We start from the raw sequence: 10,257 nt of genomic DNA, 5'->3' as shown, positions 1-10,257 counted from the left end.
TGTCCTCCTCGACCAATGACAAGGTCAGTTTCCGTCATATTCCGTTTATGTCCCGCCTTTCAATTGCCCACTCGTCTTTTTCCCGAAATAGGAGCCGCAGGGTGACAGCGAGGGTCCTCTTTTCCACAACATATGGCCTCTCTTTATGTTTCTGTATTTTATTTGATCATTCTGTTCACTTGAAGGATTTAGAAATATGGCATCCTTTTTGTCGCTCATCCCTGCTTTCACGTTATCGGTTGTGATATTTTGTGGAGCGGTAGTCGCACGGGGTGACGTGCTAGAGCTAGGGGACGCGGATTTCGATTACCTGGCAGCGGAGCACGAGACGATGTTAGTGAAATTCTACGCTCCATGGTGAGAGAACAAATGGAAACATTCCCTCATGGCTTTATCCATTGTCATTCATAGACATTCAATGTAATTTAAGGCAAATATGTAAGTACAGTATCTATTCTAGGCAACTGTCCAAGACATGTTCCGTTAGCCAGCTAACTATATTCTTTGTTTCAGCTGTCAAGCTCAAGGCAAGTAGCTACTGTATCAATGCAAGCTAGCTAGCGGCATGTTGGCCGTTATGTGCAAATAGTATCTGCGCTATTGATATGTTTTCAAAATTGGCAATATGTCTTTATAACCCCAATTTGCTTATGAGTTTTACAGGTATAACACATTTATACCCACGCATAACTATGGTATCATTTGCATTGCCTGTCACTTCATATTCAGTTCCTTGGATTATATCTCCAGTAATCTATTTTATCATTATTTGCTTCGCAGGTGTGGACATTGTAAGAAACTAGCCCCAGATTTTGAGACCGCGGCCAGTCGACTGAAAGGAACAGTGCCACTTGCTAAGGTATGATGTAGATACCACACACACTTTGTCAGAATAGCTTCCAATTTATTTTGTTTGCCAATTTGTGGTACAGTAGATATTTATATAACCCAGGGACATTATATGAAAGGGATAATATACTTTTATAGACCCCTTTCCGGTACACGACACAGTGACGTCGACGTTCACGCACAGATGCACCCAACTCTTGGCTGCAGTAAGAAAGGCATCGACATATTCGCCCATGAAACATCCAGGATTTACGTTTTTATTACTTCTAAACAAAATAACTTTTCTGGGTTCTCATATGCTTACAATGATGTTTCGATTCTTGCTTGAAAAGTTGCTAAGATTATGTTTGGTTGTGATCTTTGCAAAATAACTTTTGGATGCAGCAGTTGTTTTGCTACATAGGCTGTAGCAAAAGCTAGCCAAAGAGCAATTTTTCGGGTTGAAGTGTTTTTTTAAGTATAATGCAGTTGATTTGCGATGATGACACAAATATTATATTAAGCAGGACATTCACACGAGCCTTAAAATACAATTATAATCCAAAAGTAGTGTGAAATGCACTCATTAAATAGAGCCTTCCCCCCCTCTCTCTCTACCTCCCCATCCTCTGTATCTCTTCCATCCATCTCACTCTCTCACCCCTCAGGTGGATTGCACAGCGAGCCCAGACACATGCGGGCGTTTCGGAGTCACAGGATACCCCACGCTCAAGATCTTCAGAAACGGAGAAGACTCCTCGTCCTATGACGGACCACGCTCAGCAGGTGTGTGTGATTTTAAGTGTTATTTAAAATGCACTAATCATGTAGGCCTACTAATGCATTTGTCTGCATACAAACAGATGGGATTGTCCACTACATGAAGAAGCAGGCTGGACCCAACTCGGTTACCCTGCGCAGCGAGGCAGACGTCGAGGCCTTTGTCAACCACTTTGACGCCAGTGTAGTGGGTACGTAGTACTCTAGAAGAGTATAGTTACCTGTTTGTTCTTAACTGAATCTGTACTTTTCACATTGGCCATCATTTAATTGATGTCCAGTGCTCTGAAAAGCCTTGTGAGAGGTGAATGCAACATGGTGGACGCCAACACTGGCAGTGTTGGAAAGGGCTAATGTACTTTCTCTCCATATTTATCTCTCCCCTCCCAGGTTTCTTCTCTGGGCCTGACACTGCTCAGCTGGCAGAGTTTCTGAAGGCGGCCGGCGCCATGAGGGACCATTTCCGCTTTGCCCACACCATCAACATGACCCTGGGCCTCAAACACGGGGTGGACACTGAGTGAGTGAGTGAGTGAGTGAGTGAGTGAGTGAGTGAGTGAGTGAGTGAGTGAGTGAGTGAGTGAGTGGGAGGAAGGGGTAGAGAGATGGGGAGGGATGGGAAGAGAATGGGAAGAAGTGAGCGTGATAGAGAGTGAGATCAAGATAACCCTGTTGAGGTAAATCAGGTGTCTTAGTGCTGGGGTAGAGCAAAATTGTGTACACCCAGGAATGGACTGAGAAACACTGCTATAGTGTGACTGTACATGGTGTGACCAACAGACTGATCAACTACCGTCTTATCGCTCTCCCCTGCGTCTCTCCAGGAGTGTTCTGCTGTTCAGGCCCCCAAGGCTGAGCGGTAAGTTTGAGGAGAGCGTGCTGCGCTTTACTGAGACCATCACCACCCACACACTGCGCCGCTTCATCAGAGACAACATGTAAGACTACTGCTCCCGTCTGTCTACTCTAAATCCATCACCTGAATGTCTGTGTTACATTAGTGTCTCTATCTCTCTCTTATCTCTCTCTCTATCATATCAGTCTCTCTTTTTCATTTCTCCAACTCTGTTTCCCCCTCTACCTCCACTTGAGCGTCTAACGTTATTGGTCTTCCTGTTTCCTTTGGTCAGTTTCGGAATGTGCCCCCATCTGACCAATGAGAACAGAGATAAGCTGAAGGGGCAGGACTTGTTGACTGCGTACTATGATTTGGACTACCTTCGGAACCCCAAAGGCTCCAACTATTGGCGGAACAGGTTGGTACACCTCCAATACCACAACACTTTAAACCATACTCATATTAGATGACCCACACTTAATAGCAACTTTCTCTTTTAAGTCAGTTCTGTTTTTAATTTGATACTGAATTCATAGTAGGTATGTTATTATTGTATTGGTTACAATTATGTTACACTCTTTTTTTTTTAATGGGATGATATTGAAATACTATTATTACCTTACATGGTCATTGGGCAACGTAAAGTGTGACCAAGTAGTAATGTAGATATGTATTCTCTTGTATTATGTATTTTGATTTCGATCTTATCCTACATACACTACATATAATACCTGAACTCCAAATATTGTATACAAGGTGGTATATAAGTCTCTTATCATTATTATTAAATGACGTTCATTTGCTCTTCTCAGGGTGATGAAGGTGGGTTATCAGTTTGCGTCCCAGGGCCTGAGTTTTGCAGTGGCCAATCGCAGGGACTTTGTGGACGAGCTGGAGGAGGAGTTTGGTCTGGGTGCGTCGGACGGAGGAGATCTGCCCTTCGTAACCATCAGAACACGACAGGGCTTCAAGTACACCATGAGGGAGGAGTTCACGTGAGTTACAGACATATATACTCAGCGAAAAAAATAAATCGGGGGGCCTCCCAAGTGGCGCAGTGGTCTAAGGCACTGCATCGCATTGCTAGCTGTGCCACTAGAGATTCTGGGTTCGAGTACAGGCTCTGTCGCAGCCGGCCGCGACCGGGAGGCCCATGAGGCGGCGCACAATTGGCCCAGCGTCGTCCGGGTTAGGGAGGGTTTGGCCGGCAGGGATATCCTTGTCTCATCGCGCACTAGCGACTCCTGTGGCGGGCCGGGCGCAGTGCACGCTGACACGGTCGCCAGGTGTACGGTGTTTCCTCCAACACATTGGTGCGGCTGGCTTCTGGGTTGGATGTGCGTTGTGTCAAGAAGCAGTGCGGCTTGGTTGGGTTGTGTTTCGGAGGACGCATGGCTCTCGACCTTCGCCTCTGCCGAGTCCGTACGGGAGTTGCAGGGATGAGACAAGACTGTAACTACCAATTGGATACCACGAAATTGGGGAGAAAAAACAGGTGAAGAAAATAAAAATAAAGAATTGGTCTTTTTTCTTTCAACGATAATTCGTAAAAATCCAAATAACTTCACAGATCTTCATTGTAAAGGGTTTAAACACTGTTTCCAATGCTTGTTCAATGAACCATAAACAATTACCGTAATTTCCGGACTATAAGCCGCAACTTTTTTCCCACGCTTTGAACCTCGCGGCTTAAACAATGACGCGGCTAATATATGGATTTTTCCCGCTTTCAATTTTTTTTGAAAGGAGATGACTTCAGTGGTTTCAGTGCACAGGAGGAGGAAGATAGTGACCACTGACTTTCTTGGTAGGCTACTGTTTACTGCTAATTTTTTATTTTTTGTTACAAGCCGTGTTTCGTTAAAGCCTATTTATTTTTGTTACAAGCCATGTTTCGTTAAAGCCTGTGTAAAGTTAATTTGTTTCAATGTACTGGTAGGCACCTGCAGCTTATAGACAAATTCAGTGGGTGCGGCTTATATTCAGGTGCGCTCAATAGTCCGGAAATTACGGTAATGAACATGCACCTGTGGAACGGTCGTTAAGACACTAACAGCTTACAGACGGTAGGCAATTAAGGTCACAGTTATTAACACTTAGGACACTAAAGAGGCCTTTCTACTGACTCTGGAAAAACACCAAAAGAAAGATGCCCAGGGTCCCTGCTCATCTGCGTGAACATGCCTTAGGCATGCTGCAAGGAGGCATGAGGACTGCAGATGTGGCCAGGGCAGTAAATTGCAATATCCGTACTGTGAGACGCCTAAGACAGCGCTACAGGGGGACAGGACGGACAGCTGATCGTCCTCGCAGTGGCAGACCACATGTAACAACACCTGCACAGGATCGGTACATCCGAACATCACACCTGCGGGACAGGTACAGGATGGCAACAACAACAGCCGGAGTTACACCAGGAATGCACAATCCCTCCATCAGTGCTCAGACTGTCCGCAATAGGCTGAGAGAGGCTGGACTGAGGGCTCGTAGGCCTGTTGTAAGGCAGGTCCTCACCAGACATCACCGGCAACAACGTCGCCTATGGGCAAAACCCACCGTCGCTGGACCAGACAGGACTGGCAAAAAGTGCTCTCCACTGATGAGTCGTGGTTTTGTCTCACCAGGGGTGATGGTCGGATTCGCGTTTATTGTCGAAGGAATGAGCGTTACACCGGGGCCTGTACTCTGGAGTGGGATCGATTTTTGAGGTGGAGGGTCTGGGGTGGTGTGTCACAGCATCATCGGACTGAGCTTGTTGTCATTGCAGGCAATCTCAACGCTGTGCATTACAGGGCAGACATCCTCCTCCTTCATGTAGTACCCTTCCTGCAGGCTCATCCTGACATGACCCTCCAGCATGACAATGCCACCAGCCATACTGCTCGTTCTGTGCGTTATTTTTCGCAAGACAGGAATGTCAGTGTTCTGCCATGACCAGTGAAGAGCCCGGATCTCAATCCCATTGAGCAAGTCTGGGACCTGTTGGATCGGAGGGTGAGGGCTAGGGCCATTCCCCCCAGAAATGTCTGGGAACTTGCAGGTGCCTTGGTGGAAGAGTGGGGTAACATCTCACAGCAAGAACTGGCAAATCTGGTGCAGACCATGAGGAGATGCACTGTAGAATAGCGGTTGACCGATTATGATTTTTCGATGCCGATTATTGGAGGACCCCAAAAAAAAGGCCCGATACCGATTTAATCGGCCGATTTTTAAAAAACAAAACAAAAAAACAAACAAAAAATTCATAAAAAAAAAACATTTAGAATAATTTTAAAAATTCAGGGGGAAAAAAATCATTCATAATAATATTAATTTAGCTTTTTTTTTAAATTATTATTTATTTATTTTTCCTTATTTTTGTATTTTTGATTTAAAAAAAAAATGTAATAATGACAATTACAACAATACTGCATGAACACTTATTTTAACTTAATATAATACATAAATAAAATCAATTTAGCCTCAAATAAATAATGAAACGTTCAATTTGGTTTAAATAATGCAAAAACAAAGTGTTGAAGAAAAAAGTTAAAGTGCAATATGTGCCATGTAAGAAAGCTAACGTTTAAGTGCCTTGCTCAGAACATGAGAACATATGAAAGCTGGTGGTTCCTTTTAACATGAGTCTTCAATATTCCCAGGTAAGAAGTTGTAGTTATTATAGGAATTATAGGACTATTTCTCTCTATACGATTTGTATTTCGTATACCTTTGACTATGGGATGTTCTTATAGGCACTTTAGTATTGCCAGTGTAACAGTATAGCTTCCGTCCCTCTCCTCGCTGCTACCTGGGCTCGAACCAGGAACACATCGACAACAGCCACCCTCGAAGCAGTGTTACCCATGCAGAGTAAGTGACATTTGAAACGCTATTAGCGCGCACCCCGCTAACTAGCTAGCCATTTCACATGGGTTACACCAGCCTAATCTCGGGAGTTGATAGGCTTGAAGTCATAAACATCGCAATGCTTGAAGCATTGCGAAGAGCTGCTGGCAAAACGCACGAAAGAGCTGTTTGAATGAATGCTTACGAGCATGCTGTTGCCTACCATCGCTCAGTCAGACTGCTCTATCAAATCATAGACTTAATTATAACATAATAACACACAGAAATACGAGCCTTAGGTCATTAATATGGTCGAATCCAGAAACTATCACGTTTATTCTTTCAGTGAAATACGGAACCGTTCCGTATTTTATCTAACGGGTGGCATCCATAAGTCTAAATATTCCTGTTACATTGCACAACCTTCAATGTTATGTCATAATTACGTAAAATTCTGGAAAATTAGTTCGCAACGAGCCAGGCAGCCCAAACTGTTGCATATACCCTGACTCTGCGTGCAATGAACGCAAGAGAAGTGACACAATTTCACCTGGTTAATATTGCCTGCTAACCTGGATTTCTTTTAGCTAAATATGCAGGTTTAAAAATATATACTTCTGTGTGTTGATTTTAAGAAAGGCATTGATGTTTATGGTTAGGTACATTCGTGCAACGACTGTGCTTTTTTCGCAAATGCACTTTTGTTAAATCATCCCCCGTTTGGCGAAGTCGGCTGTCTTTGTTAGGAAGAAATAGTCTTCACAGTTCCCAACGATCCAGGCGGCCCAAACTGCTGCATATACCCTGACTCTGTTTGCAAGAGAAGTGACACATTTTCCCTAGTTAAAAGAAATTCATGTTAGCAGGCAATATTAACTAAATATGCAGGTTTAACAATATATACTTGTATATTGATTTTAAGAAAGGCATTGATGTTTATGGTTGGAGCAACGTGTACCTAAGCGATTATATGCAATGGAGGACAGGCTAGATAAACTAGTAAAATCATCAACCATGTGTAGTTAACTAGTGATTATGATTGATTATTTTTTATAAGATAAGTTTAATGCTAGCTAGCAAATTACCTTGGCTTCTTACTGCATTCGTGTAACAGGCAGGCTCCTTGTGGAGTGCAATGTAAAGCAGGTGGTTAGAGCGTTGGACTAGTTAACCGTAAGGTTGCAAGATTGAATCCTCGAGCTGACAAGGTAAAAATCTGTCGTTTTGCCCCTGAACAAGGCAGTTAACCCACCGTTCCTAGGCCGACATGTTAAAATGTTAAACGCAGTTCACAGTGAGAGTACGTTACTTTTTTTGCTGAGTTTAGTTGAGGTTTTAAGTCTAACCTTTAAGTTCTACCACATACAACCCTACTAATTATGTTTGTTGTTGAACCTATTTAACAGGAGAGATGGGAAGTCCCTGGAAAGATTCCTGGAGGATTACTTTGCTGGACGGCTAAAACGTTACATCAAGTCGGAGCCCATCCCTGAGAAAAACAAGGGTCCTGTCAAGGTATGTTTGTTTGTCTGTGTGTACGAGTGTGTGTATTTCTGTGTTATTATTCAATACTCAATCACAGTACATTTGTGTTTCTGATTTTGTTGTCACAACAATTCACATTTAGTGTGTGTGTGTGTGTGTGTGTGTGTGTGCGCGCGCGCGCGCCCACTCCCAGGTAGTGGTAGCAGAGTCATTTGAGGAGATTGTGAATGACCCTGAGAAGGACGTGCTGATTGAGTTCTATGCCCCCTGGTGTGGTCACTGTAAGAGCCTGGAGCCCAAGTACAAGGAGTTGGCAGAACAGGTGAGAAAGACTACATACAGACTCACCAATGCCACATTTTAAGTCATTTCAAACTAGAACAGAATATTTTATTTACTGCCACTGTTTACTATTATGGCTTTCCTTTAATATTGTGATTTGTCAATAAACTAAGGAAAAGAGCTAAAGCCAAGTAAACCCTTTTGTTCTCATTGGTTATTTCTCCTGTTTTCTTCTCCCCTCAGCTCTACTCTGACCCTAATATTGTCATTGCCAAGATGGACGCCACAGCCAATGATGTTCCACAAGGCTTTGATGTGCAAGGGTGAGACACCACACTTTATCGCCTGGTTATCCTTTCCCTTCTATCAGCTCTCACTTATCTTTCCATTCATTTTCACACTGTCTCTGGTCATTCATTCATTGCGTTTCTCTCACTCTCTCATGTATTGTTCTGTAGGTTTCCCACCATCTACTTTGCTCGGGCAGACAAGAAGGACCAGCCCAAACGATATGAGGTGAAATCTCCCTACACTGTTATTACCAGTTTACATAAGCAGACACAAACTAGTCATATACCAGTGTTACCCATATATTCATTTAGCAGCGGCGTCCCGCCATTCCCCAAAAATATTATTAAAAGAAATATATATATATATATATATATATATATATATATATATATATATATATAGAGAGAGAGGGAGATTTCTTTGCATATATAGATGTTTCTGCCGAAACATGCTTTTAAAGGGATAGTGCACGATTTTCGCAATGAATCCCTTTTTCTACTTACCAAGAGTCAAATAAACTAATGGATACCATTTTTATGTCTCTGTGTGCAGTTTGAAGGAAGTTCAATGACTGAAAGCAATGCCTCGCAAAACAGCTTCACCCACTAGATTTGCCACCGCTGCTGAAAAGAAATCCTAGGGGAAACACTGCAAATACTGATGTATCAAAGATTGTATATGTTGAGTTACAAGGGGAGCATAAATTGTTTTCCTCTGTAATTCCAGGGAGCCCGTGAAGTGAAGGACTTCATCAAGTACTTGAAGAGAGAAGCCTCGCACATCCCCGTTGTCAGCGGCGTGAGAGAAGACTTGTGAACAGAAGTTAGGCGATGGCAGGGGTGTATGATGGGAAATGTAGCTTGAGACCCCTGGAATTGCGGTTGTGGATACACTGTTCCTGAAGAGTCATAACTTCTGCTGAGATTCTTTATTTCTGATAAAATAACACTCCAAAAACTCTACCCACAAAGTTTTTTTCCCTTGAAACAACAGATTTGAATGAAATCCAAGTTCCACGATTGACTCTCCAGGAACAGAGCCCCTTGTAATTGATCAGGAGGAGGAATAGCATTTCTACAGAAGAAGAGAAACAATGAGTGAGGACTGCCAGCTTCTAATGTCAAGTGACCTGGAAGAGAGATGAGGCTGATTGTCTTGGCATAAGACTGAACCAAACCTTCCCAATTTACATTCATATAAAGGCAAAATCAAAATGTACATCAACAGCATGAACTCACCAAGGATCAGTTTGTTGCAGGTTTGTCATGCATCAAATACCGTGAGATTAATATATGCTGTATAATGATACTGTAATAACACCTATTTGTTTCTACGGTATATAGATCTTGACTTACCATCTCTCCTCTATCTCAGAACCATCTGTCTTCCTCACCATAATAAGCCATACCATCCATTCCACCAATGATGCTTGCTTGTGTAAAATACTCTGAAATGGCTCCATATTTCCTAGTTCTAAAAAAAAGTTCAGATGGGTATAAATACCTGCTGGTCTTTTTGTATGTGCGCTTGAGCTACTGAGTTGGTGTCATTCCAGACAGCACCAACAACCAACCAACCACTCCTGATCTATCTGCCTCCTGACTGCATACAAAATTATATGCCATTTTGCCAGGAATTTTTAGAGCAACTAACTTCTGAAAGGCCTGTACGATGTTTGGATGTGGCCATGAAGGACGTGTGTGTGGGTAGTCATATTTATTGAATAGAGTATACAGTAAGCAACATACTTTGTACATAATGTGTGAAAACAAAGGATATTTGCTATCTTAATTGTCTCTTTTTTGACCGAGCCTTAATTTATTGATGTACATTTTATTTGTTGCTAGAGTTTTGCACTCAGAGGACCCATTATCCTTACAGTTTATTTTTGATCTGCTAAGAAATTGAGATATGTCTTTGGTGTT

The 10,257-nt window shown here is 42.7% G+C and overlaps 1 protein-coding gene across 2 annotated transcripts; it reads left to right on the top strand.

The window, feature by feature from the left end:
• The first annotated feature begins 68 nt into the window (after positions 1-68).
• Positions 69-9,666, top strand: LOC106588328 (protein disulfide-isomerase A3). Of its 2 annotated transcripts, none has more exons than XM_014177199.3 (13): positions 69-357; positions 781-859; positions 1,497-1,614; positions 1,692-1,799; positions 1,999-2,128; positions 2,433-2,546; positions 2,739-2,864; positions 3,259-3,441; positions 7,681-7,789; positions 7,953-8,081; positions 8,285-8,364; positions 8,500-8,557; positions 9,059-9,666. In XM_014177199.3, exons 1-13 carry the CDS (start codon positions 197-199, stop codon positions 9,146-9,148), a joined length of 1,485 nt encoding a protein of 494 aa, XP_014032674.3. In that variant the 5' UTR covers positions 69-196; the 3' UTR covers positions 9,149-9,666. The 2 variants fall into 2 exon arrangements, with proteins under 2 accessions (XP_014032674.3, XP_014032675.3); XM_014177200.3 differs by having other exon boundaries at positions 320-438.
• Positions 9,667-10,257: the final 591 nt, after the last annotated feature.

The sequence above is a fragment of the Salmo salar genome, chromosome 27, assembly GCF_965601325.2.
Source record: "Salmo salar chromosome 27, fSalSal1, whole genome shotgun sequence".
Lineage (NCBI taxonomy): Eukaryota > Metazoa > Chordata > Actinopteri > Salmoniformes > Salmonidae > Salmo > Salmo salar.
Note: the sequence above shows the minus strand (reverse complement) of the source record. Positions and strands in the feature narration are given on the sequence as shown.

What these genes read in the sequence shown, in the direction of transcription:
- LOC106588328 (XM_014177199.3), top strand. Translation starts at nt 197, where the DNA reads ATGGCATCCTTTTTGTCGCTCATCCCTGCTTTCACGTTATCGGTTGTG. An exon ending in CTTTGACGCCAGTGTAGTGG is followed by an intron (nt 1,800 to 1,998) that starts GTACGTAGTACT and finishes CTCCCCTCCCAG; the next exon opens with GTTTCTTCTCTGGGCCTGAC. An exon ending in CGCTTCATCAGAGACAACAT is followed by an intron (nt 2,547 to 2,738) that starts GTAAGACTACTG and finishes TCCTTTGGTCAG; the next exon opens with TTTCGGAATGTGCCCCCATC.